The sequence below is a fragment of the Myotis yumanensis genome, unplaced genomic scaffold, assembly GCF_028538775.1.
Source record: "Myotis yumanensis isolate MYYU_CA2020_CCGP unplaced genomic scaffold, mMyoYum1.0.hap1 SCAF_16, whole genome shotgun sequence".
In the NCBI taxonomy this organism is placed as follows: Eukaryota; Metazoa; Chordata; class Mammalia; order Chiroptera; family Vespertilionidae; genus Myotis; species Myotis yumanensis.
Window position 1 is genome coordinate 49,867,256 of NW_027223767.1, and position 27,999 is coordinate 49,895,254.

The 27,999-nt window shown below is 60.8% G+C and overlaps 2 protein-coding genes across 4 annotated transcripts; one reads left to right on the top strand and one right to left on the bottom strand.

The window, feature by feature from the left end:
• Positions 1–161: 161 nt before the first annotated feature.
• On the top strand, positions 162–8,988 carry OTOP3 (otopetrin 3). Its single transcript, XM_070394561.1, has 7 exons — positions 162–276; positions 3,786–4,202; positions 4,289–4,425; positions 5,017–5,075; positions 5,352–5,470; positions 6,458–7,272; positions 8,328–8,988. Exons 1-7 carry the CDS (start codon positions 258–260, stop codon positions 8,496–8,498), a joined length of 1,737 nt encoding a protein of 578 aa, XP_070250662.1. The 5' UTR covers positions 162–257; the 3' UTR covers positions 8,499–8,988.
• A 776-nt stretch (positions 8,989–9,764) lies between these two features.
• HID1 (HID1 domain containing) lies at positions 9,765–27,999 on the bottom strand. Of its 3 annotated transcripts, none has more exons than XM_070394555.1 (19): positions 27,883–27,999; positions 20,939–21,088; positions 20,351–20,521; positions 19,712–19,825; positions 19,039–19,145; positions 18,683–18,799; positions 16,022–16,244; positions 15,772–15,831; positions 15,013–15,153; positions 14,759–14,849; positions 14,473–14,624; positions 14,296–14,374; positions 13,541–13,705; positions 12,886–13,113; positions 12,414–12,520; positions 11,895–11,975; positions 11,310–11,401; positions 10,964–11,122; positions 9,765–10,683 (listed from the first exon to the last, which is right to left on the bottom strand). In XM_070394555.1, exons 1-19 carry the CDS (start codon positions 27,913–27,915, stop codon positions 10,620–10,622), a joined length of 2,334 nt encoding a protein of 777 aa, XP_070250656.1. In that variant the 5' UTR covers positions 27,916–27,999; the 3' UTR covers positions 9,765–10,619. The 3 variants fall into 3 exon arrangements, with proteins under 3 accessions (XP_070250656.1, XP_070250655.1, XP_070250654.1); XM_070394554.1 differs by lacking the exon at positions 27,883–27,999 and adding an exon at positions 26,586–26,710 and having other exon boundaries at positions 15,772–15,828; XM_070394553.1 differs by lacking the exon at positions 27,883–27,999 and adding an exon at positions 26,586–26,710.

The window sequence follows — 27,999 nt, forward strand, 5'->3', positions numbered from 1 at the left end:
GCCTCCGGCCCCGCCCGCCCGCCCGTCCAGCCGCCTCGCCATTGGCTGCTGTGTCCGGGCCGGAGCCCCTGGCGGGGTAATTAACGAAGGATTAATGACATCCCCAAAGTCAACAGAAAAATCGATGGGCAGGGGAGCCCGAGCGGCGGCTGCGCAGTCCCGCTGGGGAGGGCGTCGGGGGCGTCAGTCCGGGCGCTGGGGCCTCACCTGGAAGGACTGTGGGTGCTGCGGCCGCGGTCGGTGGTCAGCGGGCAGCGATGCCCGCCCAGACCTCAGGTAAGGCTCCCCTCCCCCGGCGGCGCTCGTGGGGCGGCGAAGCGCCCTTGGGTGTCGTGCGGGGCGTTCCGGGCAAGCCCACCTGGATACCCAAACCTCCTCCTCCCCCGCCCCCCGGGGTTCAGACACCTGGGGCTGCAGGGACTGAGGCGGGAGCGCGGGGTGACTCGGGGGAGGCCAACCACTCGAGCACCGGCCCCTCTCGGTCCCCAACCCCAACCCCGACTCCGCGCCCCACCTCCTCTCCGCGGATGGGTGCGCACAGCCTAAAGGGGGCGCAGGAAGAAGGGAAAACCCGAAGGACGGCCAGAGAAAAGGGGGTGGGGGTTGGGGCTGCCTGGGCGCCGGGTCTGAGGAACAGGCGTAGCGGCTGCCCCAGCCCCGCAGCCCCCGAAAGGCTCGGAAAGAAATCCCGCAGCTCCCGGCCCGCGCTCAGCCGCCTCCTCCGGAGCCGTCGCTGCGTTCCAGGCGGGGCGCCGCGCCCCGACGGCCGCGGCTTTCATCACCTGCTGACCGTGCCCCACAAACCAGTTACGCGGGCCCTCCCTGGGGCTGGCGTCGCGCCGAAGGGCGTGCCAGAGGGTGGCGGGTTCCTCCTTCTCGGTTCCGGGCGCCCTTGCCCTCTTCCCACGACCCCTTTGCGCGGACCGGCCGCCCTCTCCCTGGGCGGACAGAATCCGCCACTTTGAGGGCTCCCTCTAGCGACTGTCGGAGGGTTGAACCCGGCGGGTGCAGGGCGAGGACGTAGTTGAGGACCCTGGAGTGGACCCCCGAACCTTGTCCTCCCGGGTCCCCTCTGCGCTTGCAGGCCACTGAAACTCACCAGTAATCCCGACCTTCCAGCCGCCCCAGGATTTCGAAAGAACTGGAAGAAAATGCTCAAATCACTAACACTGAGAGCTTTCTGTGGGCCAGACACGGATCTGCATTCATTTGCATAAATTAAATCATTTAATTTTTATAAACCCCTGTGACCTAGGTATTATGCATTAATCCCTTCATTTATTCATTCAAGATATCGTTACTGAACATCTACTAAACACCAGGTATAGTCCATAGTTGTATATCTGCCTTACAGATAGGGAAACCAAGGCACAGAGAGTCTAAGTAGCTTATCCAAGATCACACCGGCAGGAGGTGTCAGAATCTGGGCTCTTAGTCCTCCGGCCTTGGGAAGATGGGGGGACTCCGAAAGGCGAGGTGGAACAGGGAGGACGGGGAGAAAGGAGGAGGGAGGTGTGTTCCCTGGAGCGTCAGGCTTGCTCAACCTGGGCGGAGGAGACTTAGGAGGAACGATAAAGATCGTCTGAAAAATGTCTTTGTCTTGGCCAAGATGGAAAGGTTTCATGGGAGGGGTCTCTGTCCATGGCTCTAGTGCTGAAAGTTCCCCGAAAAATGCGGAGTCGTCAGCAAACACTGGTTGAATGCCATGCGGTGCCAAGTTTGGGGGGGCGGGGAGTCTGGCTTAGGCAGGAGCTGGTCTCTGCCTGGAGGAGCTCCTGGCCTTGAGGGGAGCCAGCCACACCCACAGCAATGCCACCCACTCTTGGGCAGAGAGAGAAGGCTTCCCAGGAGAGGCCCTGAAGGTGGGTGGAGAGGATGGTGAGAGCCACGTGGAGGGAAGCAAGGGAGGCAGAGAGCACCGTGGGCTCCGGGAGCGATGGGGGGAGGCAGGAGATCCCATGAGAAATGCGGCTCCCTCTGGCTGGGCCTGGAGGAACGTGGGGGGCAGGTGTGGGGAGTGTGACGAGGGGGCTGGACAGGGAGAGGGCAGACGTGGAGCGAGGGTGACCAGAAGGACTAGGTAAGGGGGCGAAAATCCTGCAGAACCTTTAAAATTGCTCTTGGATCCTTCTTGTCCCCAACCACTACCCATGTTTGATTGTTATCTTTGCCCAGGAAGAGAAGAGCAGAGGTATAAATATCAAGCAGGTTGTGCATGGGAGAATGGGGGCACTTAGAGCCAAATGAGATGAGGCTGTTCTGGTGGTCAGAGTGGGAGAGTCTGAAGCTTCTGAAGCTCCAAGTTCAAAGGGACAGACAGAGCAAAGCACAGCCAATCACAGAGCGTGCCAGAGGTGAGGCTCCAGAAACAAGCCTGGGGCTCGGTGGGGGCGCCAAGAGCCGGCACCTAAGCCAGTTGTGGCGGGAGGGGGGTTCAGGGGAGGCCGCTTACAGGAGATGGGGCTCTTCTGAGTCCTGAAGGACAAGCTGCAGTCAGCTACAAAGCGAGACGCGGGCATTATGAGCAAAAGGTGGGGGTAGGGGGTGGGCAGACAGGGAGGCGAGCGAAGGCAGGGCCTTCTGGGAACAGTAGCAGGATGGCACGGCCCATGGGCCAGGGAGTCCGAGGGCAGTGCTGGAGATGGAAGTTGGGGCCAGACCAGGAAGTGGCAGCAGCTACCCTGCGTCGAGCTCTCTGCGCTACGAGCTCACACCGCACACACACTGCCACGTTTCATTGTGAGAGGGCACGCTAGGCAGTGTGGACTGTATGTGAAGGCATACGTGGCCTTGGCAGGACTCACAGTAGGGAGAGGCCTGGTGGACAGGGAGACCAGTCCAGGAGCGAGGGTAGGGGCCTGGGCTAGGGCAGTGGTTGAGGTAATGAAAGATCTAAGAGCAATTTGTGGGCTGGAATGGATAGGCTTGGGGCCTGAGAGGAGAACTGGTAAGGGGAGAGGCAAGGAGCATGCCCATTTCTCTACTGAAATACGTGGGGATGGAGAGGCCATCATTTCATATACATTCATATCTATATATATAAAAGCCTAATATGCAAAGTGTCCCCTCTGGAATTTGACCAACCTGGAGTTCAATCACTCGCTATGATGTGCACTGACCACCAGGGGGCAGCGGGGAAAAAATGGAGGCCCTGACCGGCAGCCGGTAGGGACCCTTCCTGTGCATGAATTTTGTGCACGAGGCCTCTAGTCTAGTGTATCCATAATAGAGTACTGTTTCCGACCACAACGTTCTTGCCCACCAAGCCCACACTTGGCCTCAAGAGCCCTCTCAACACAACACTCTAGGCACCCATTACCTACGAATCAGAGTCCGAGCAAGAGAGGACACCTCCTCGCTCTGTCATTCGGGAGTGAACTTCCTCCCAGAAGTCAGCGGAGCTCGAGCTGCCTTTTGATGGCAAAAACGTCACAGCCCTGGAGACTGCCTGGAGGCCAGGCACCCTGCAGGTCCCCCTGGCTTCCTAGACAGACATTATTACTCCATCTCAGGATCAGGTGCTAAGTCAGGCAGGGGGGACGGGGCGGGGGAGGGGTCCTCAGTGGAAATCGTCTGTGTTAATGTGGAGCACAGAGGGTTCCATAGCCCCTGGTCTGTTTGGACCTCCAGGGTCCTGGAAGGTAGCTGGGCAGCTGCTGTTATTTCCAACGTTCTGACCAGAGAGGTTGCTTAATTTGCCTTACATCACACAGTAGTTAGGGGCAGGGATGGAACTGAACCCAGGACAGCCCGGCAGCCAACCAGGACCCTTTCTCCTTCCCCAGCGCCTGCTGAGGCTGCACCAGTGGCCTCCACAGGAGCACAGGAGACCGAAGTGGCCCCGGCCAAAGAGAACCTAGTGGACATGGAGGCCGAGGAGACAGGGGCCCCCGCCTCGCCGGGCCAGAAGTCCTGGCTGGTGCGGCATTTCTCGCTGTTGCTGCGGCGGGACCGGCAGGCCCAGAAGGCCGGGCAGCTCTTCTCAGGGCTGCTGGCCCTCAACGTGGTGTTCCTGGGCGGCGCCTTCATCTGCAGCATGATCTTCAACAACGTCGCCGTCACGCTGGGCGACGTGTGGATCCTGCTGGCCGTGCTGAAGGCGCTGTCCCTGCTCTGGCTCCTCTGCTACGTGGCCGGCACCACCCGCCGGCCGCACGCCGTGCTCTACCGGGACCCTCATGCGGGACCCGTGTGGGTGCGGGGTGAGTATGGGGGTGCTGGGTAGATGGAGAGGGTGGGGAGGGCGGGCCCGTTCCAGGGAGATGCCAATGGCCGCTGGTCCAGCCAGGCTCCCTGCTGCTCTTTGGCAGCTGCACCATCTGCCTCAACGTCTTCCGCGTGGGCTACGACGTGAGCCACATCCACTGCAAGTCGCAGCTGGAGCTCCTCTTCCCTGCCCTGGAGATCATCTTCACGGGCCTCCAGGTAACAGGCCCACCCGCCCCCAGGCCGCGCGCACATCCCAACCGATGCCGGGAAACAGCCTCCCGGGCAAATCCCTACGTGGCCTAGAGTATGTACACACACCACGGCCCCCGTAAACGCCTGCCTGCGTGTGTCCCCTCCGTGCACACCTACATAGACTGCACTAACACACCGTGTCCCTAAGCGCAGATGCCAGCAGATACATCCGCTGTGCTACTTGCACGTACCTAAACCACAGCCTAAACCGCGGCCCGCCCTTAATGATGAATACCCGCTCCCTCCTGACTCCCTGTGCTGCGCCAGGCACTGTGTTTCGTTTGCACGATCTCTTTTGTTTCCCCAATAAGCAGGCATTCCCCTGAGAGGTAGGCGTTTTAGTTCCCTCTTAGAGCTGGGGAAACAGAGGCTCAGAGACATCTGGCCACTGGCCCAAAGCCACACAGCAAGGAAACACTGGAGCCAGGATCCCAACCCAGGTTTCCTCACTGTGTCTTCCACTGAAAATACACACAAGCAGCTGGGGCACATACACACCCCGTGGCCCCACCCCCACAGCCCCTGCCGCTGGGCTCAAGGCCCTGTCTCTTTCAGACCTGGGTCCTCTGGAAACACTGTAAAGACTGTATTCAGGTCCAGACCAACTTCACTAGGTAAGAGGGGGTGCCTTCTCTCCCTCCAGCAACTCCTGGGGCTCCCTGTCCCCAGCTAGTGCATGCTCCCCCCAGCTTCCCGGACAGGGTGGCCCTGGGCTGCCAGTTGGTCTGGGAGTGGCCCCAGGTGCCCACCAGGGCTGCCTCTGCTGAAGACCCAGAGTAGACGGGATCTGGCTTTGGGGGAGAGGGGCCACCCCAGATGCAGCGGCGGTGAGGGCTGGGCAGCCCAGGAGCCGGCCAGGCTGTGTGGGCAGAGTGTGGCATCTCCCCCAGGTGTGGCCTGATGCTGACCCTGGCCACAAACCTGCTGATGTGGGTCTTGGCCGTCACCAATGACTCCTTGCACCGTGAGATCGAGGCGGAGCTCAATGCCCTCATGAAGAAGTTCTCAGGTACGAAGAGACCATGCCCCACCCCCACCGCTGAATGGTTCATGTGTGTGCTCGCACAGGCTCGCACCCCCACTCCCTCCGTCGGGCGAGGCTCAGTGAGCCTGTAGAGTTTCGAGCAAACTCCAGAGGCTGGGCTATGACTAAACAGAACGCAGACATCTGCCAGTGGTACCCATCCTGCCCCCTTCTGTGCCTGCCCCACCGGGTGCTGGCACCCTGCACCCCTACTCCAGGCTCCCAGCTAGCTGTCAGCAAGCTGGCCACTAATCCCGGCTGAGCTACTCACTGATAAGGTCAGGTAAGCGCCCCACCCCTGGTGTTTGCATTTTACTTGCAACAGACTAAAAAGTCATGATTCCTGGACGTATCAGAAGGGACAGCAAATTTCTGGGGAGAAAGAATCCCCCACATTGCTCCATGTGCCCAATCCCCACCTGTACGGTCTGCCCCTTAGAGGCTGTGTCCCATAAGCCTGCGTGGGTACATCCCTGTCTGGGGGTTCAGCCACACCTGTGTGTATACACCCCCCGCCCAGGGCATCGCCATCCTGACCTGTGTACAGCCAGGCCTTCCCAGCACACACATGCATTTACACACCTGCCGCCTAAGTCACGGCACGCCTGCGCACTGTGCTCACGCTTTACCCCCTGCATACGTTTCTCAGAGGGGCTGTGCAGAGAGGATTTTTTGCAAGTACCACCATAGATTATTACTAAAAATTCAAACATAGAGATGAGTAGAACAAGATATAGCCATCACCCAGGCATTACACGCTTCACATAAGCTTGACACAGGAAGCCTGGAATCCTTCGGTAAAGGAATGACCTTCCTGTCACCTGTGGTTTCTGAGTTTGCTCTCTGGGCCTCAGTTTCCACACCTGTGAAATAGGTGGCTTACTCCAGGGGATGAAAGGGACTGATTTGTGCATCTGGTTTCCTCAGAGCCAGGCCCACCTGCCCCCTCCCCCCTCTCCCTCCCTCTCCCAGGCAACGGCACCAACACCTGCCTGTGCCTCAACGCCACGGTGTGCGAGGTCTTCCGGAAAGGCTACCTGATGCTCTACCCCTTCAGCACCGAGTACTGCCTCATCTGCTGCGCTGTGCTCTTCGTCATGTGGAAGAACGTGGGCCGCCGCCTGGCCCCCCACGCAGGCGCCCACCCGGGCGCCCCGTCCTTCCACCTGCACGGGGCCATCTTTGGGCCGCTGCTGGGCCTGCTGGCCCTGGTGGCCGGCGTGTGTGTCTTCGTGATCTTCCAGATCGAAGCCAGCGGCCCCTCCATCGCCCGCCAGTACTTCACCCTCTACTACGCCTTCTACGCAGCTGTGCTCCCCAGCATGAGCCTGGCCTGCCTGGCGGGCACGGCCATCCACGGGCTGGAGGAGCGAGAGCTGGACACGCTCAAGAACCCCACCCGCAGCGTGGACGTGGTGCTGCTCATGGGGGCCGCCCTGGGCCAGATGGGCATCTCCTACTTCTCCATCGTGGCCATCGTGGCCACGCGCCCCCATGAGCTGCTCAACCGCCTCATCCTGGCCTACTCGATCCTGCTCATCCTGCAGCACATCGCCCAGAACCTCTTCATCATCGAGGGCCTGCACCGGCGCCCGCTCTGGGAGGCGGCCCCCGGGGGCCTGGCGGAGAAGCCGGAGGCCGAGCCCCACCGCAGGGGCTCCCTGCTGGAGCTGGGCCAGGACCTGCGGCGGGCCTCGCGGGCCTACATCCACTCCTACAGCCACCTCAACTGGAAGCGGCGGGCGCTCAAGGAGATCTCGCTCTTCCTCATCCTCTGCAATATCACAGTGAGTGGTACCTGGGAGGCCTAGGGGCGGAGCTGGCCCAGAGATCCTCATTCAGGAAGGGCTGGTTCAAGGCGCACTCATTGCACACTGACTGTCCCAAGGGTAATTGGCTTGTCCCTTTGATTGTCAAGGACACATGCCGCTTTCCAACCAGCTCTATGACACGTGAGAGCAGAGAGTGGCCCCCAGCTCCCTGCAGGGTCCCTGGCACGAAGGAGCGTGCCCCGGGCACAGCCAAATGCACTTCATACACAGATGCGTTAGATTTCTACCCGCAGGAAGCTCCCTGTCCAGCTGGGGAGACACCAGGGGAACAATTAGGGAATTGCCAAATAATTAACTGTCCGCTGAATTCAGTCCAAGGAAGAGATCAGAAAGTGTGTGGTTCTCTAAAGAGCTCCTGGTAGGTGTTGAGGATGGTTGCTCCGTCCCATGTCCTCGTCCCCAGGCAATAGCTCAGCATCTCGTGGGTCGTCACAGTCACCGTGCAGCAGGCTCTACTGCTGTCCTGGTTCGCAGACGCGGAACCTGAGGCTTGGGTCGTTTGACCTGCCGAGGCCCTGCCGCCTAAGTGGCAGTGCTGGGCAACTCAGGGCTGTTTGAGCTCCTGTTGGTAAGGACAGCGCTGGAAACACACCTCCGGCGTTGAAACCCCTGGTCCAGGCAGACAATAGGCCTGACTTGGCCCTCCAGGCAGGAAGTGTGGGCCCGAGTGGCCAAGGAGGCTTCCTGGAAGTCTGACCTGGGCCTTGGAAATGGGTAGGATTTGGACAGAGGCAGAGCCAGGGTCGAGGGGCAGAGACCAGCTGAAGAATGAAGCAGGAGAAGAAGGTGGTTGAGATCAAGGCACAGGGGTGCCAGCTTGGCAGAGCAGGTTGTACCACGGGGGGTGGCACCGGGGTCTCGTGACCCATCGGAGTTCGGCTGAGGTGTGGGTGAGAGGGGTCGGGAGGGACAGGGCTGCTCTGAAGGCCAAGGGCGAGGAGGTGCTGCAGGAGCTGTGGCTCCGGGCCGGCCTCCCCTGAGCCCAGTGCCTCCTCCCCTCCCCTCCCTAGCTGTGGATGATGCCTGCCTTCGGCATACACCCCGAATTCGAGAACGGACTGGAGAAGGATTTCTATGGCTACCGGACGTGGTTCACCGTGGTTAACTTCGGCCTGCCGCTGGGCGTCTTCTACCGCATGCACTCTGTGGGGGGGCTGGTGGAGGTCTACCTGGGGGCCTGAGGCTGCCCAAGGAACCCACCCCTGGCAGAACCCCAAAAGGCCAAGGCTGGGAGAATGTAGCCCGGAGTCTGAGCAGAGGCCCCATTCCCGGGGGCGCTTAGTGCAGCCAGGGCTCCCCCAAATCCTCCTTTTCCCCAGAGCCTCGCTCAGGGGAGTACGGGGGGCGGAGAGTGGGTTACTGTTCACAGCCCAAGACCAAGGGCAAAGGCTGGATACTTCTGATGCCCACACTGAGGACAGGGCACATACCTGCCCCTGCTCACTCCCACTGCCCCCCCCCCCCCCCAGGAAGCCCCACGGCGACTCTGGGTGGGCCAGCCCTAAATGACTGGGTCTGGGGAGCTTGGAGAGGGGCGCCCCTCCCCAGCCAGGCTCTGGGGTCTGCGTCCTGCTGGAGGAAGGGCGTGTGGTCCAAGCGCCGCCAGGGCACCCTGGGAGCAGACAGCTCGGCAGGCAGCTGCCCTCCCCCCCCCCCCCCCCCCACGACCTAATGAGCTCACTAATTAGCTGCCAGGCAGGGCTCAACAGCCCTCTCCCGCTGCCATAAACTCTGCTTGCTTGATTGATTACGTTCGGGCTGCATGGCATTTGTTCCCAGGGACAGGCTGCCACCGGGTATGGTGGGAAGGGACAGTCCTGGGCAGGGCTGTGGGGCTGAGACGGTCCTGTTTCGGGGCCAGCAGAGGTCGAAACCAGGTCTTGTCTGACCCATGGGAGGAGGTGGAGAGAGGGGCCAGCGGGCCTCCCCGCCCCCAAGCACACTCTCTCTGACACCGAGCCCCAGGAGACTTCCGGAGCTGGCTCCCCACAGGGCCGTGGCCGTGGCTGCGGGTCCCCAGGCCTGCTGGTCCTCTGAGCCATCAGGAAGAAAGGGCGGAGGTGACAGCCCATCCATCTCCCTGAGCCCAGTGCAAACACCAACCGACCAGGCCCAGGGCGAGGCGGGTGAGGCCCAGGGAGAGTGGCCCCAGGCCCCTCCCGGTGACGCTGGGCCTGGCAAGCACAGGGCCAAGGACCCCGGACACCCCACCCCCTTCCAGTGGCTGCCTGGGGCCAGCAGAGCCCATGGGGGTCGTGCCCGAAGCTGGGAGGCAGGCCCCTCCCCTCTCCTGTGGGCTCTTTCTGTGCGGCCACAGCCCAGGGGTCCAATTCTCCAGCCCTCTGACCCCCAAGAAAATGACCAACACTGGTTCCAGCGGACACTTAGGCCCCTGGTGATTGACTCTGGGAGGCAGAATCCTCAGCTCCCCTCCGAGCACAGAGAGCCAGGGCGTGGACAGCAGTTTATTGTGTAAAGTGGCCGATTGTACACAGCAGAGATTGTACTGACACAGGAGGGGTGAGGGAGGCCAGAGGCCAGAGCCTGGAGGCCGGAGGGGAGGCCGGAGGGGTGGCGTCCTGCTCCCCCACAGGTCCTCCAGGCAGTGGGTGGGGGTGGGGAGGACTGAACAGCTGCCCCCTCCTCGTTCCCGTTGCCCCCGTTACTGGATATAAGATGGGGCCAGGCTGTATCCACTGACCAGGAAGAATATAGCAGGATACCCTCGACACCCCATGCCAAACCCCTAAAATGCAGGGGGTCCCCCAGCCTGGCTTTTGCAGCCAGCCAGCCAGCCCTCAGCCTCCTCAAGCCCCCAGGCCACACCCCCTCCTCCCTCAGGCCCTGGCAGGGAGCCAGGCCGCACAGGTGGCTTCCGGTAGGAGGTAAGGCCCCCTCACTGCCCAGATGCCCCAAGAAAGAGCCCACGGCTGCCTTTTAGGCAACGCAGAGGGCACAGAAGGCCTCAGTGAGCGGCAGGGAGCTGGGCGGGCACTGAGGGTCAGCTTAGAGACAGGCCTTGAAGGGGAGCAGAGGGAGGTGGGGCTCTGGCCAGGGAGACAGGATGCTCCAGGAGTGGGCGGGGGGGCGGGGTTCGGGGAAGGTCAGAGCCGATCCCCAGCATCCCAGCCATAAGGGGCCCTGGGGAGCTGCCACCCAGGGCTCGGTGACTCTGCCAGCCCCAGCCCTGATCATAGTAAGTTAAGCTCAGAACGGTCAGTGGGTCGAGGTGTGGGGAGGAGGATGGGGGGACCGGGGCCCCCCACCCTCTCCCGGCCCCTGTTCCTTGTAGATTTCCATCCTCACACCCGCTGGATCTCAAACAGCTTCACGTCAGTGTCATACCAGACAGGCGGGTCCACATTCCTGTGAAGGGAGTGGGCTGTCACTGGGCACGGGGAGGCCTCGCAGTGATGCTGCCCAGACCCCTCCCGCCCCAATGCCCGTCCCAATGCCCCACCCTGGACCCTGGGTGCCCACCCTCAACCAGACAGGACCACCCCCGTTAACTGTCTTGACATTCACCATTAACCCCACTACGATGGGGGACCCAGTGCTGAGACCCCGATGAGCCCCACTGGGCAGACCCTCAGGTGGACGCCAGACCCACCCAGCCGGTGGCCGCCCCACCCTCCCGGGGACCCACCTCAGGTAGATGACGCCCCACATGTAGGTGCGGAACCACATGGCCGTGCCCGAGTTGGCCTGGTACTTCCGGATGAGGATGGGGTGGGGCACGGGCAGCAGCCCCACCAGGGTGCCATGCTGCAGGAACCGCAGGATCTCCGACTCGTCCGTCAGGCCCCTGCCAGGGATGGGGTGTCTCCAACACGCTCACGTGGGAAGCCCACCATGCAGGTCAAGGGGAGCAGGGTTCTCACCCTGGACCCGCAAGGCCCGTGCCCCCGTCATACCCCCACCCGAGCCTGGACTGGCCCCTCCTCAGAGCCCACCTGTCCCCGCAGCCCCACCCTCACCCCCCAGAGCCTCACTTGTCAATGCAGATCTTCTCCACCTGGGGCACCAGCACCTGCAGCAGCCGCATGATGGTCTGCAGCGGCAGCTTTGCCTTCCAGGAGAGGACCTGGGGGGGGGGGGGGGGGCAGGGCTCCTGGGGCTGGAGAGCCTGACCCTGACCCAGAACTGCAGGCTCCCCAAGGCCAGGCGTGTCCCAGATCGCACAGCAAGTCCCTGAACAGTGACTGTTCTTCATGGTCAGCGTGAGCACCGACTACATGCCAGACCCTGTCCCCTTGGACCCTCACAACGGCAGCTCACAGGAGTGTTTATACCCCCGTGAAGCGCCATGAGTGTGGCCTCAGGGCGCACAGGGATGGGCGATCCAGGGGGGGAGCTGGAAGCGTGATCCAGTAGGAAAATTCGTGCTGTGGGCAACGGAAGCTCCGCCCGAGTCAGAGGGAGGCAAGGTCACCCGGCCAGGAGGACTGGTCCCCAGTCGGGCTCCCGGGCCAGTCCTGGGACTTGGACACCTTCCCACCCAGGCTTTACTGAGCTGTGGCTAGTCCCAGGGCCCCTGACCCAGTCCCCATGGGGGTGCCACCTGCCCAAACCCTCACCCACTCCGACGTGGGGCTCCACTGCCCACTGGCTGACGCGCTGGACAGTCGCCGCTGCTCCCGCCACGACTGGCTGGGCTCCTGGTCCCAGGAAAGGGAGGGGAGTGAGGGTAGGAGGCATGGGTACAGGGTGAGGGCAGAGGGCAGAGTAGTGGCCCCTCTTCCAGCCCATCCCACAGTCTGGAACCCGGGAGGGCAGTGGGGTCTCCCCACTGGCCCAGGAGCATGGGGGGCTCACTCCCACCTGAGGGCCAGCCCAGCCCCGCACCCTTTGCCCTGGGCCCCGGGCCCTGCCCGACCCAGCCCAGCTGGTGACAGGTTTAGGGTAAAGGCCAGCCCGGCCTCAGATAAGGCTGATGGATGAGTCTGAAGGCCAAGGGCTAAGCCCATGACCAATAAAAAAGGGAGGGTCTGGGAAAGCCCCCCCACAGGGACTCAGCGGGGTGCCTGCCCCGTTGCTGCGGGTGACCCAGCTGCCCAGGCCGGGCCCCACCTCCGAGGCCAGAGCCCCGCACCCACCTCCTCAGCTGGACTGCCGTCCGCGGAGCTCTCGGGGGGCGCAGGCTCCAGGGACCGCAAGGTGCCATCCTCGGACACCTGGGACTTCTCCGTCAGCTTGTCAATGCCTGGGGAGCCAGGTGGGCGTGAGGACCCCTGCCCAGCGCCCTCCCAGTAGCATCCCCACCGGGCCCCGCCCCCTCCCCTCCAGGCTCCCTCTCCCCCGCCCACTTTAGAGCCGCTGTGCCTGATCCCCCAATGCCCCCACCCCTGACCGCATCCCTCCCAGAGCCCTCACCCTTAGTGAGGTCAGTGCCCCACTAAGCCAGTGCCCCTCTGGACTCCAGCATCTCTGGCCCCGCCTCAGCTGCCATCCCCCCCCGATTCAGTTCCCATGCCCTTTGCCAGAGATGGGGTGACACCCCCCCAAAGGCCCTGTCCAGCCCCCACCCATGCCAGTGTCCACACCCTCCGCCACCCGCCAGCGCCAGACCTGGGGTGGCCACCAGGCTGGTCTTGAGGGTGCCCGGCTCGGCGGGGGCGGCCGGGCGGGAGCCCTCCATGGAGGCGCCCTCCTGGGAGCTGGTGCGGGACAAGGGCTCGGGCGCTTTCCGGCGCCGCTGCAGGGCCTTGTGGATAGCGGGCGGGTCGGTGGGCAGGTTGGCCAGCTGGTGGAAGACGCTGCGCTTCCGGATGATGGCATAGACCAGGTTGGAGTTGCCTGTGGGGAAGGAGCACCATCTCACAAGAGGAAACTGAGGCTCAGAGAAGTTATGCGCCCACAGCCAAGGGCCAAGGCCCTAATTTACACCAGGCAGCCCGGCACCTGTGACACCCATCCAGGTCATGCCAGTCAGAACGTCCCTCTCCCCAGAGTAAGATGATCTGTCCGTGTGGCCATCTGTTTACAGCCGCCCTCCCCCTCCATCCCAGCTGTGAACCCCACGGGGCAGGGAGCAATCTGCTTGGTTCTCCACCGCGTCCCCCGCACCCAGCACAGGGCTGGGTACACAGCAGGTGCTCAATAAATGCACGCTGGACAAACTGGGGGTTGTGGGGGGAGCAGAGGACTGTTACCCCCTTAGACAGGAAGGTATCCTCGCCCACAGCCCACCCCCCTCCTGCCCCCAGGCCTGGCAGGGCCTCACCGTCGAACTGGTACTGGATGATGTTGTTGAAGACCTCCAGCAGGAAGAAGACCAGGTGGTGGTTCTGGGCGGCCGAGAAGAGGAACCAGGTGGTGGAGAAGGCCTCCAGCAGGTGCAGCAGCTTGTTGGCCGCCACCATGGACAGGCTCTTGAGGTAGGGGGACACTGCAGGGAGGGCTCGGCTTACCCCTGGGCCCCACCAGCCGCCCGGGCACGTCCTGGGTCTGAGCAGGACAAGGTGCTCCTGCTCCCAAGCCCTCCCCGCCCCCCGCCTGCAAAGCCCCTGAAAAGCCAGGACGAGGACACCCCCAGAGGCCCAGGCCACCCTGCAGAGCCCCAGGGAGCAGTTTAGCTCCACCCTTGTCCCTCCACCGTGTGGACAGCTGTCCTGTTTACAAAACCACTCACACCCCTGAGCGGGAGGTGGGACACAGACGAGACCACCCCCATTTTACAGATGGGGACACTGAGGCTCACAGAGGTACATAAACTTGCCAAAGTTCCCCAGTTGTAAAATGATTGGACAGGAATACAAACTCAGGACCGTTAGGTCTTGCTAGCACATCAAAGTGATATTCTCCATAGAATTCAACACATATTTGTGGCATAGCCTGTGAGGGGGGGATCAGATGATAGAAAAACCCTTGCATTTCTATCCGACAAGGGTTTGAAGCAGGGAGTGGCGGGCAAGTCAGCCTGTGGCCCAGCGCCACCTGGCGGTGAGCAGCGGGAAGGCGGGTTCCGGGGCCCCCTACCGTTCACCACGATGGTGAGCAGGCAATCGAAGAGGGGCTGCAGCCGCTGGTGCCCACTGGTGATGATCTTATGGAATACCTGTGCGGGGGGGGAGCAGAGGGGCGGCCATGGGGTCCCCTCTGCCTCCAAACTCAGCCCAGAGGACACCGCCCCCATGCACCCAGGGGCCCGCTTACCACAATGAGCAGGTCAGCATGGGTCCCCGTGAAGACCGGAATGTCCATGGGCACGCGCACTGAGTAGGGCTTATTCAGCCGCACCCCGAAGTTCCGCTCCCCGCTCAGGAGCAGCAAGATGAAGACACCAATGTGCATCAGGCCCACCCGAGCTGCGACAGGTGGCGTGGGAGGGGTCACCAACAGGGCGGGAGGGGAGGAAGGGAGCCAAGGGGCGGGGACCATCCTGGGGGGTCTGAGCTCCTGGGGGATGTGCCCCTCCCATCCTACGCACACCCCTCCTCACACTGATCCGCTCGGGCGTCGTTGAGGAAGTAGAGGATGGGGGCCAGGATGTCCAGCACATCGCTGCTCTTCAGCACAAAGAAGAGGAATTTCTGGGGGAGGGAGGAGGGGACAGGCAGGCAGGGTCAGAGGGAGGGGCAGCTCCGCCCACTCTTGTGTCTCCCCAGACACTGTGCCCATCCCTGGCCTGGCCCGAGTAGCCGCTCCTCAGGAGGGCAGACCGCTGCCCGCAGGTTGGCCCTGCAGCCGGCCCACCTTGTTAAAGTCGCAGAGCTTCCAGAAGAGGACCAGCAGCTCCTGGTGGAACTGGATCTTCTTGGTGGAGTTGGGCAGGTAGGTCTGGAGCAGGGGGTTGGACAGCAGCCGGGCTATGCCCTTGAGGATGAACTGGAAGTCCTGGGAGGGAGAGAAGGGGCCTGTCTAGTCCGGCTCCCTACAAAGGCCTCTCCCTCCCCCAGAGCCTGGCCCCACCCGAGAGAGCCCGAGGGGCCCAGATTCCTGGGTGAGCCCCTCAGGAAGCCGAGTCCAAGGCTGGCCTGGAGGGGCCCCTCCCTTCTGCCAAGAGGGGTCATTCACTGAGCACCTACTACCCGCTGGGCTGGGCTGTGCTCTCACTCAATCCTCACAACAAGGCCAGGGAATAGCTACGGGCCCCATGTTACAGCTGCAGAGGGCAGGGCCTTGGGATCACATCAGACACAGGACCTTGGGTCTGCCTGGCCTTTAGGCCACTGCATTCCCCTCCCTCGACCTTTGAGAAACTTGCCATCACAGCCACCTCCTCCTGGAAGCCCTTCCAGTTACTCTCACCCGGTTGAGGCCATTGGCCCCTTTCTGCAGTCCTACGGTCACTATTTCACTGCAGTGGCCAGGGACCATGGGGACCATGGTTCCTTTCGGTAGGGGTCAGGACTCCCCCAGCCCCATCTCACTGCGCCCCCTACCCCCTGCAAGGCCATGACCCTGTGGGGAGGGCATCGAAACCGCCCCGAGCAAGAGCAGCGCTAGACTCACCTCCTCACGATGGATGCGGGACAGGTAGTTCACAAACAGGTTCTCGGGCCCTGGAGGCTGCTGAGGGTGGAGCTGGGGTGAACAGGTGCCCCCACCCTCTACCCCCACCCCAGGCCTCGGCAGCTGGGCCCCCTCGACCCCCAGGCTCACCACAAGGTGCCCACTGGGTATCCCTCGCCCAGCTCAGCTCGGGGGGGGGGGGGGGGGTGCCACCTGGCCAGAGGCCCTGCCCTCCCTCTCCTGTTCTTACATCGACGTCGTCCATGGCCGTGCCCGTGGTGGTGCCATCCACGGTGGGGCTGGCACTGGAGGCGCTGTCGTGGTCCAAGGTGACGATGAGCACCTGGGCGGCCTCCTCCACCAGGGGCTCCCGGTAGTCGGAGAAGAGCAGGTGGTTGTAGGGGATCCCGTAGCCCACAGGGTCATAGGCACACACGGTGTTGAGCAGGGAGGTGAAGAGGGGCAGGGCATGTCTGCGGGGAGAGGAGCGAGGGGACTGCAGAGACCCCCCGCCAGGCCCAGCCCTCCTCCATCCCGACAGCCATCCCCTCCTTCAACACAGGTTTCAGTGCCAGCTCTGGGCGGGGCCGGGCCACAGAGCCGGGAGCCGGGAGCCGGGAGCTCGTCCCTTCCTTGTCCCTTCCTGTAGAAGGAGCCCTCCTGGTCCTTGCCTGCCTCTGGGACCCGGCCCCGCACTGGCTGGGCCTCGGCGGGAGGAATTTGTTCCCCAGAGCGGGATGGCCAGTCAGGAGGGGTTCTTGTTAGGAAACCATGTCCACATCCCTCAGACTCCTCACGCCAGGGTGAAGCCTGGTCTTTTTTAAATTATTATTATTTTTTATTTCAGAGAGGAAGGGAGAGGGGGAGATAGAAACATCAATGATGGGAGAGAATCACCGATTGGCTGCCTCCTGCACACCCCACACTGGGGATCGAGCCCCCAACCTGGGCATGTGCCCTGACCGGGAATTGAGCTGTGACCTCCGGGTTCATAGGTCAATGCTCAACCACTGAGCCACGCCAGCCGGGCATGAGGCCTCTTCTTTTTTTATATATATACTACTTTTTAGAGCTTCATAGCAAAATTGAAGAAGGCCCGAGATGTGCCGCTCACCCCTGCCCCACGTATGCAGCCTTCCTGGCTGGTGCCCCATCGACAAGCCTGCACCGACGCATCAGAACCACCAAACCCATTGCTTCCATCAAGGCCCGTCTCGGTGCCGGACAGCCTCCAGGCCGGGGCCAGTGGATGATGATGTGGCCCCTGGGTTTTGGGGGGGCAGGACCCTCCCTCGGGGCTCCGAGAGGGGCTGCTGGCCCACGGGAGGTGAGCCTCCCCTCAGGAAGCAGGGCACACGCTCAGTCACCCAGTTCCCAGGCCCCAGATGACTCCATTCAGAGATGTGTGAGATGTCAGGGTTCAAGCTCCTCATCTTACAGAGGAGGAAACGGAGACCCGGAGAGGTTAAGCGAGTGGCAGGGCGCCGTCTGCCTGATAAGGCTGCGGAGGAAGAAGCCTGGCGGCTCTGCGCTGTGGCTGGTGGAGGAGTCCCCTGGGCTCCCTTCTGGGGGGAAGTGGGGGGAGGTTGGGCAGGAGGCCAGGAAAATCTGAAGGAGGAGGTGTGCCATGTGGGCACCAGAGTCTGGGAGGGAGGGGATGAACCAGGACCCTTGGGGACAGGAACTCGGGTGCTGCCAGCACAGCCCTGGGCACAGGGGGAGCTGCACAGCCGAACGGCCTGTATCTGCTCCAAATGCTCGGTCCGCCATGTGACACCTCTGTACTCACATGAGCCCCCATGGCCCGTGAGCGAGCGCCCCCCTCGGGCTGGGCTTCCCCATCCTTCAGGGTATATTCATGATGCCCCCTCCTCACCCACTGTCTAAATTGTACTGACCCCCACCCCCAAATATATAAATAAGTAAATAAATGGCACTGCCCAATAAACCCACATGTAGCTCCTAGGAGCTTAAAACGTGGCTGGTCCGAATTGGGAGGTGCTGTAAGTGTGAACTACACACCTGATCCTGAAAAGTCAGCATGAGAAGGGCATGTCACACACCTCAACCACTGTGGATATTGATGACATGTGACATGCTAATATCTTGGCTAGGTTAGGTTAACTCAAACATATTATTAAAATTAACTTCACCTGTTTCGTTTTTACTTTTTTTATATATATATATTTTATTGATTTTTTACAGAGAGGAAGGGAGAGAGATAGAGAGTTAGAAACATCGATGAGAGAGAAACATCGATCAGGTGCCTCCTGCACATCTCCCACTGGGGATGTGCCTGCAACCAAGGTACATGCCCTTGACTGGAATCAAACCCAGGACCCTCCAGTCCGCAGGCCGACGCTCTATCCACTGAGCCAAACCGGTTTCGGCTCGTTTTTACTTTTTAATGTTGCTGGTATAAATGTTTAAATTGCATGTGTGGCCCTAACCGGTTTGGCTCAGTGGATAGAGCGTCGGCCTGCGGACTGAAGGGTCCTGGGTTCGATTCCGGTCAAGGGCATGTACCTTGGTTGCGGGCACATCCCCAGTAGGGGGTGTGCAGGAGGCAGCTGATGGATGTTTCTCTCTCATCGATGTTTCTAACTCTCTATCCCTCTCCCTTCCTCTCTGTAAAAAGTCAATAAAATATATTTTAAAAATTAAAAAATAAATTGCATGCGTGGCTCGAATAGTAACTAGATGGAGGATCCAGGCACCTGTCACCCAGGGACCCCAGTGGGACATTGGACAGCACTGGCATCGGTGTGGCTGTTATGTTACAGGTCATCACCACCAGGGGGCAGCACCTCCCTCAAATAAGACTCCTAGGGCTGGAGCGAGGCCTCAGCTCCTCAGCTCTGCTGCCTGGAACAGGAGGAAGAGAAGGGAAAGGAAGGCAGGAGGCCCTCACCTGTTCTCCGTGGAACAGAAGAACTGCACCCACGGGTTGGTGCTGCCACTGTCCGGAGCTGGAGGCAGGTACATGGCCTCAGAGAAGCACGTCAGCAGCAGCTTCAGCAGCTCAGTCCTTGGGGAGGGGGTTCAGTTCCTGAGGATCCCGTCCCCCTGGGGAGGCCGTGCCCACCCTGCCCAGCCCCAGCTCAAGTCCATGAAGAGAAATGGCCCATTTTCTCCCCGTGAGGCTGCAGCTGGGTCATGAGTGGGCAGCGTCCCTTCGCGAGGCCACGGCTGGTTCCCTCCCCGAGCCGTGCAGGGGCCAGGCCTGGGGTCCAGCACGCCACGTGCTCTGGGCCCAAGAAAGCTCACCGGTTCATGTCGTGGATGTAGTTGGGCTGGGGTGAGTGAGCGAAGCCCACGCCCGCCTCCCAGATGTATTCACAGCTGTCCAGGGAGTGCATGTCCTCCGCCAAGTCCTGGGGACAGGGTCAGGGAGCAATCGGGCTGGGGGTGGCCAACCTAAGCACCCCCGTCCCTCATATCACCCCAAAGACAGATTCTCAAACGCCCCGGCGCTAACGCACAGGGAAGAAATCATGTTCTCGGCCTCCTGGAAGCTCACTCCCTCCAGCCTGGCCCTTTCACTTGCTCAGTCCAGTTTGAGACGCAGAGAGAGAGAGAGAGAGGGAGGGGAATGGAATTGGGTGTGTCTGGTGGTGGGTGGGGATGGGGGGCAGAAAGCACTCAAGGTCAAGTCCATGGGCCGACGGAGAGTGAAAGGGCCAGACCTCCTGTGCCCAAGCCCCACACCCCGCCCACCGCCCAGGCAAAGACAATGGGAGCCTGTGCCCAGCTCCCGGATGCAAGGGGCATGGCCGGGCACCAGGTGGCTCCACTCCAGCTGTGCCAGCCACCACCCCCTCCCTGGGACCATGCAGCCCTGTCCCCGAAACGCCCTGCCCTAGAACTTCACTCAGCCCCAACCCAGAGGCCAGAGCCCTCCCAGCCCAGGGGGTCGGGAGTGGCGGGGATCAGCTCTCACCACAGTGCTCCTCCGGTGGCTCTGGACGGTAAAATCTGGGCAGAAGAGCAAGTCAGCAATGGCCAGGAGCAGGGACTCGGCCAGGGGCCGGGCATTCTCGTCATCGTCTTCTCCCTGCTCAGGACACAGCGCCCAGGGCCCCCTCAGTGGGAGCTGGCCAAGGAAAGGCGGCCCCAGGACTTGGGGGAAGGGAGGAGGACGGGGTCTGGGCCCAGGCGGTCACTGGGACAGAAGCAGAGTGGTCTGAGGCAGTGAGGAACCCTCCCGCTGACAGGAGGGGCCAGGCCATGCATGTCCCCTCACTCTGTCCCCTCAGCCCTGCAGGGAACCACTGGGCCACCCCCCGGCCAAGTACCTGGAGATAAACCCAGGCAGAGGGTAGATGGGAGCCAGAGGGAGAGGCCCAGCTGCCCTGTGCCCAGCTGTGCCCAGCTGTATGGGCAGAGACCCGTGGGAGAGGAGCTGAGGGCTCAGGGAGAAGGAATGGAGCCCCATTCTCCCCGCCCCGCACTCCCTCAAGCCCAGAGAGGCCTGGAGGAGGGTGGGCGGCCCTGGTTCTTGCCCTGGACCAGGTTCCCGCCCTGTCACAGCTCCACTGCCCACCCAGCCCCGCCCGACCAGGCCCTGCCCGGCACAGACCTCTCCTCGCCCTGCCCCGGGCACCGTGGACCAGAAGAAGCCCCTCCAGTCTGGGTCCTCAAAGATGTAGGGCAGCACGCGCGTGAGAAGCCGGCTGCAGTTCAGGACAATCTGCTTCTCCTTCTCCGAATGGCAGCCGCTCTCGGCTCCCTGCACCAGCTTCTCCACAGCCTGTGGGGCGGCAGAGGGGCACGCCGGGTGGGAGTGGGGCCCTGCATGTGGCTCGGATGGGCACCCCAGGCTCAGAGGGGGAGGCCCGACCCCACAGGGCCACCCTCCGGACAGGGTCGGCCAGCCCAGGCGGACGGGACGTGGGCCAGCCCACCACTCATCGGCTGAGATCTTGTTAAGCGACCCTCCACCTGAACCTCAGTTTCCTTATCTGTAAAATGGCGACATGAACAGTGGCAGCCGCACAGGGCGAGCTAACTGAGCTGACCCATGGAGAGTGCTCAGCATGTTCTGGCCCGGTCACCCCCCCATGGTCACTTCCCCAGCACCCAGAGCCCGCAGACCTCTCGGACCACAGGGCTGGGCCAGCGCAGTGTCCCCAAGCGGGTGGTGAATGGCCCAGCCAGGTGCCCTCACCTTGTAGCACAGAGTGGCCAGGTTGGAGGGCGACTCCTCCCGCACGGCCCGGATCTCCGCCGCCGGCACCAGCGCAAAGACATCCTGCACCGAGGTGGCCGTGTCCGCCCAGAACTGGTCCCAAAAGGCGTCATCGGTGGCTTCCACGGGCTGTGGGGGAACCCAGTGTCCAGAGTTGCACAATCTCTTGCCAAAGAGCCCATAGTTTGCCCAACATGTAGCCCAGGAAACCCCCAAGAGGTAAGCCATGGCTCCCCTACTCCACCCCTGCTGGTGCCCAGGAGCCTCCCACGTGGCCACCATGAGTCCCAGCCCACACAGGCAGGCTGGGGACACTTGGCACAGATGGTCAGGGGTCAGCTGGGCATTGAGTCCAGCAGCCGAAGCCTCACCCGGCTCTGAGGGACTGTGTGACCATCCACCTCTCTGCAGGACTGAGTCCAGACCTCAGCCAGCCAGTCAGCCCAGACCTTACCTAAACACACCTACTCGCTGCACACCTGCGTACACACATGTGCGCACACACACATGTGCATGCACACACACCTGTATTTGCTGTCCCTACCACACAGCCATGCCATCTTTTCTCCTAGCCTTTGCTCAGACTGCCCCCTCTTCCCGGCATGCCCACCCCTCCCGACACATTCCAAAGTCCCACCAGCCCTATTGAGGCAATGTGCCTTAAACACACGTATGCCTTTTGAATTATACGGGCAATCCATGTGAATGGTAATATTCCGGAAATATTTCCCAAGGAAATAGTTATGCGTGTATGAGGATGCCAACTGAAGTGTTATTGTTGACAACAGTAAAAAGTTGGGCTCAATTTAAATAGCCAACAATGGGGGAGTGCTTTCAAAAGTGAAGGCACATTATACAAAGGGATATTATGCAGCCATCAGAATCACGTTTTTAACAAATATTAATGAATATTCACAGTGTCGGGGTAGGTGAAAAAAGGATTAAAAAGCTATCACAGTTTTGTGTTAAATTGTATAGTAACGAAAGCCTACACAAAGGTGACATGTTAACAGCAAGGATCTCTCTGGGTGGTTTTGTTTTTTCGTTATGCTTTTCTGTAAGCGCAGGACTATTACCATTTTCTTCCTTTTGAATGTTCCTCTGCTGAGGGCCAGGCTACCAGGCTCTCTTACTTTCTGAAGAGCGCTTCCTGCAAGAAACCATCCCCCTCGCCCTGTCACCCAAGGCTCTCCCTTCTTTGCAAGGGCTGGTCAAGGGCCCGGCTAGCACCCTGGATCCACACATAGTACTATGCATTACTCTTGAGAAAAAGAAATATCTTGTTAAAAAAAATTCTAAAACTAAAAATGGAACTCCCATTTGACCCAGTGATCCCACTTCTAGGACTATATCCCAAGAAACTAGAAACACCAATCAGAAAGGATATATGCACCCCTATGTTCACAGCAGCACCATTCACCATAGCTGAGATTTGGAAACAGCCTAAGTGCCCATCAGCAGATGAGTGGATTAAAAAAACTGTGGTACATCTACACAATGGAATACCATGCTGCTATAAAAAGGAAGGAACTCTTACCATTTGCAACAGCATGGATGGACCTGGAGAGCATTATGCTAAGCGAAATAAGCCAGTCAAGAAAGAGAAATATCACATGAACTCACTCATTTGTGGAATATAATGAACTACATAAACTGATGAACAAAAACAGATCCAGAGACAGAGAAGCATCGATTAGGTGGTCAAACCTCAGAGGGAAGGTAGGGGAGGGTGGGGGTGAGGGGGAGAGATTAACCAAAGGACTTGTATGCATGCATATAGGCCTAACCAATGGACACAGACACGGGGGGGGGGGGGGGGGGGGTGGTGAGGGCATGAGCGGGGGTGGTGGGGGCAATGAGGGGATAAGGACACATATGTAATACCTTAATCAATAAAGAAAATAATAACAATTCTGGCCCTAGCTGGTTTGGCTCAGTGGATAGAGTGTCAGCCTGTAGACTGAAGGGTCCTGGGTTCGATTCCGATCAAGGGCATATACCTAGGTTGCAGGCGCCTCCCAGCCCGGGCCCTGGTTGGGGCACATGCAGGAGGCAACTGATTGGATGTGTTTCTCTCACCTCGATATTTCTCTGTCTTTCCCTCTCTCTAAAAATCAATGGAAAAGTATCCTCGGGTGAGGATTAAAAAGGAAATAATAATAAAGAGCTCTGAAATTTTGTTTAAATAATAACAACAACAACAACAATAATAATAATAGTGTTTTCTGAAGCCACTTCTTGCAAGAAGTCTCCCAGAGCTCTGAACAGATGGGCTTGCTCCCACCTTGGAACCCCACTCCCGACCCACTCACCATAGTCCTGGCTCCACTGGTCTGAGGCCCCTTTAGTCCACAGCCCCTCCTCCCTGACCTTGCAGCGGAGGCATATGGCAGATGCTCAGGCAATATTTGTTCAGCTAAAGGCTATAATTACTCCTCGAGATCCCTTCAGCCCAGTCACTAGGCAGGGCCGAGGGCCCATGGGGCTGTCCAAAGTTAGGGCTGGGGCCCCAAGCCTCGCCGAGGTCCAGGTGTACCCAGGCCACTCCCCAAGCAACACCCCCCACTGAGCTACAGGGCAGTGCGTGGCCTTGGCGCTCTGGACAGGCCTGGCACCCAGGCCTGCTCAGTCGCAGAACTGGTAGAGCGAGTTAGTGGGGGAAGGAGGATGGGGGAGTGGGAAACAGAGGCCAAAGGAGGGGCCCTGGGGCTGGGGCTTGCTGGCACCTGGCGCCCTCAGCCAGGACAGCCCTCTGACACTCACTGGGTCCCCGGGGTACCACAGTGGCCAGGGTGGGGGTGGGAAAGGACATCACAGAAATATGAAGAGCCCTCCCTCTCCAATCTGGGACACCTATGGGAAGCTCTCATCTCTACACCTTCCCCACCTCCCAGGTAACCACTACCCCCCTTAAAGGGGCAGAAACTCATCTCAACACCAAGTAGACTTGGCCTCTGACCTAGTTCATCAAGCAAGTGTCCCCAGGGTAGCCCAGCCCCGAAACAGAGGAGAGTCCCAGCTGGGAGCTGGCCTTGAACTTCAAGTGGTGACTTTCACCCCATCCCCCCGTCCCCCCATCCCCAACTGATCCCACCGTGGCTTGGACACTTCAATTTGGCAACCATTGCCTGACCATACCAGGCTAGCCTGATGCTATAGGTATCGGCCAGGGTCACTGGGGCCCCTTCGGCTTCTAAGGGCAGGGACATGGCTTAGTTCCTGCCTCAGTTACCGCAGCTGGGCTCCACCCAACCCAAGAACGCGCTAAAATCCAAGCCAGTTTCTTTGGAAAAGCAGCAGCCGGGCAGGCGCCCGCCACCAGGGGCACAGAGACGGAGCTACCTGGTGGGAAACCAGCTGTTCTCACCCCGGCTCTGCCAGGACCTGCTCAGGCCAGAACTCCCCTCTTGAGGGCCCAGCTGCATCTTTGGAAACCTTTCTGGGGGAGGGGGGGAAGGACCAGCCTGCAAAGGGTGACCTGCCCTGGAGGACTGTGTCACCACGGCATGCACACGCAGTACATGTGCACACGTGTAAACATGGACCGACCAGATCCCATCTGCCCAACAGCAGAGAACTCAGAACATGTGAGATCGAGGAGAGGGTCCGGGTGCAGGGATGTCCCCCTCCGGGGCCCCACCCACCTGGGAAAGACGCAGGGAGCCCAGCCAAAACTCCTGGCCCTCAGAACCAGGGTCAGGCCCAGCCCAGGGCAGGAAGGAAACAGGATGCAGCACAGGAAGGCTGAGCGGTGGGAAAGGCGCTGGGCTGGCGTGTCACTGCCCACAGCAAAGCTGTGTCCACAGCACAGCTTCTGAGGGCCCAGGACTGGACGGTACCCCGTGCACAACCGGCCTGAATCTCCATGGAGGGGCAGGGACTGGAATGACTACCTGGGACCTGGTCCTCACTCCCCAGCTGCCCAAGCCAGGTCACTACACAGGACCTGAGGTGTCAGTCCCCAAGGGTCTCTCCTTCCAGGCGGCCCAGGCCCCTCCCACCTGCAGGGCCCCAGTGCTCCCCGCGGGAGACCCTGGCTGGTCTCTGGCTGCAGTCCTGTCCCAAGTCAACGCACTCTCCTCAGCTGGGAAATGGGACAGCAATGCCTCAGTCAGCTCCATCGCTGCCTTGGGGGGGGGGGGGGGGGGGCTGAGCAGGTAGGAATGTAGTCCACCCAGATCCCTTGGGACCTGGCTGAGCTAGTCCTGCTGGCCCAGCACTGGACCCCAGCAGCTGAGCCAACAGCCCATAGTTCACTTCTCCAACAAGGTGTTTCCCTCGGCAGGTAGGTAAACACTGGAGCCTCCCTTCCTCTTCTCTCTGTGGCCCCACCTTGAGGGGCTGGCCCCCCTGCCACCCGCAGCCCTAGGCACCCCATCGCTAGAGAGCCAAGGGCCAGACGAACCAGGCGCCTGGGGGAAGCGGCAAGGAGCAAGGTCTGGTTTCTATCACACCCCCCTCAGCCGGCTGGACTCTCCAGAGGCGCCGGGCAGTGACCAGCACCTGGCCTTTCTCTCAAGGGAGCAGGAGAGGGTGGGACCAGTGGTCTGGCCTCTGGAGCTGTGACCAGCTGGCTGTGGAAATGGCTCCCTCCATCCCACCCTAACTGCCAAGAGCAAGAGAGAGCAGAGCGCTGAGGAGCAGTGGGGTGGGTGGGGTGGGATTGGGGGTGAGAGGAAAGCCCCGATAGCAGCAGGTCCTGACTCCCTTGCTAGTGGGGGATCTGGGGAGTCAGGGCCGGCATCTCTGTGGCCAGAAGGGCCTGGTGCAAGGGGTGAGGAGAGAAGGGGTGGGCAAGGAAGCCGCCTTGCTGGGCCAGGACCTGTTTGGGGGGCAGAGGGGGCGAGGAGGTGGCCTCTGTGCCACTTGTGGACTTGGGAGAGCATGGACTAGGCTGCAAGACACCCCCAGGCCCCACACCAGCAGGTCAAGGGCAATGTGCAGGTTTCTCAGCCCTGACCCAGGGAACAGAGGGTACCCTAAACACAGCCACCCCCACAGCTGGGCCTCAGAGGAGGAGCCCCCTTCGGGAGTGGTCCCGGCTGGGACACTGGATTCCAGGGACCTGGGAACAGGTCCTCTTGCCAGGCTGCTGGGCCTCTCCTGCCGTGGGCATCGACCTGGGCCCAGCAAGGCTGCTGCCGCCGCGCACCAGCTGTTGCCCCGACCAGGGCGACGCCGGCCCGGCTTTGTTTGCATTGAGTCAGCCGGCTCTGTGTGTCCGGGACCCGCGGGCACCGAGGGGCAGGGAGGGGAGCAGGGAGGTGGATGGGTGGGAGGAGGCGGGGAGAGGCTGAAGATGTAAGACTGGAGGGACGGAGTGGATGGGGGATGGGCAGGGGTGGACAGCGGCGATGCTGGCTCGGGAAGTAGGCACACGTCAGCCTAAGGTGGCAGCAGCGGCTGCGGGGAGAGATGTTCCCCGGGAGAGAAGGCTGGGGGTGGGGGACTAGGGCGAGGGGATGGAGCATCGGGTACAGGCCAAGGGATTTGGCTCTGGCCTCGGTATCACCCGCCGGCCCAGCGGGGTCCCCCATCTCAGGACAAGCCAAGTTCGCGCAGCCCCCCGGCCCTGCCCAGCCCCCAGCCCGGCAGGTGGGTGGGGAGGCCGGGGTCCCGGGCGCACCTGCGTCTTGGTGGTGAGCTGGATCACCGCCTTTCGGAAATTCAGCTTGGAGTCGGCCGACCCCATATCGTTGGAGCCCGCTCCGGCCCGGCCCCGACCCCGACTCCCGCCCCGGCCCCGGCTCGGGATCCAGCTCCAGCTCCAGCTCCGCGGCCCCCGCTGCTCTCGCAGGAGCAGAGCTCAGCACGGCACCCCGCCCGCCCGGCGTCGGCCCCGCCTCCTCGTGACTCCGCCCCCGTCGGGCCCCGCCCCCTAGTGGCTCCGCCCCCCAGCACCTGCCGCCTCGGAGGCACTGTCCACTCCGGGGTCTGCCTCTCCGACTCAGCTGGACCCGATGCCTCCGCGCCCTTCCCTCTGCGTCCGAGCCTTGTCCCCGCTCCATCGCCCGTTTCCGCCCCAGCCCCAGGGCCCGCGATCCTCCCAGTCCCCGCTCTCAACATTGGCCCCCACGCCATCACTGGGCCCACACTTTCTCAGCCAGCTCTCTCCCTTGAGTTTCTTCCTTGTCAATCCTGTCCTCCCCATTCTTCTTCTTATTATTATTACTATTATTTAGTATCTGCTCTCGTGGTTCCCCTTTTTCTGGCCTGTGAAACCCACGTGTCCAGACAGCCCGGGCTCAGCCATCCATTCTGGGCCAGGAAGGCGGACTCAGTGGCCGCTCCAGGAAAGCAGCGCGGGGGGTCTGATGAGAGCTGGAGTCCCTCTGGGTCCCACAGCTCCTTTCTGGCCACCTGGCTTCCCTGAAAATCCTTTTAAGTCCGTCCATTTCAACAAATGTGTTGAGGGACTGGTATTTAGCAGCACTGTCAAGAATGGGAGCACAGGGGCTTAAGTCACAGGGCCTATTCTTAATGAGCAATTATCTAGGGAGAGAATCAAAAAAAGAATCAGCCGTGATTCAACCAGTGAGCCTTTGATGGAGGCAAAGTACAGTGGGGCCTTGACTTACGAGTATCCGACTAACGAGTGTTTTGAGTTACCAGCTGTCTCTCCGACGATTTTTTGCATTGAGTTGATAGAGTAATTTGAGTTAACGAGCTCCTTAACGAGCTCGGTCTCGGAACGAATTAAACTCGTAAGTCAAAGCCCCACTGTAGTAGTAATAGAAGTAATTAATAATAATAATGTGACGACAATATCACTAACAACAGAATCCTACCTCTGAGGTAAGTATTATCCACATTACCCATTTGGGGAAACTGAGGCTCAAAACATTTAAGTTACTTGCCCAAAATCACACAACTAGTAAGGAGCAAAGCAAAAAAAAAAAAAAAAAAAAGGAAATTCAACTCACCCCAAAAGAGGTTGCACTTTTCTGTAACATCATCTTGCATGCTATGTCTGGAAGCTTCTGAAAATCCCAGATGCTTCAAAAGGAGGTGAAATTCAGCTTCAATAGGAATTCCACAGC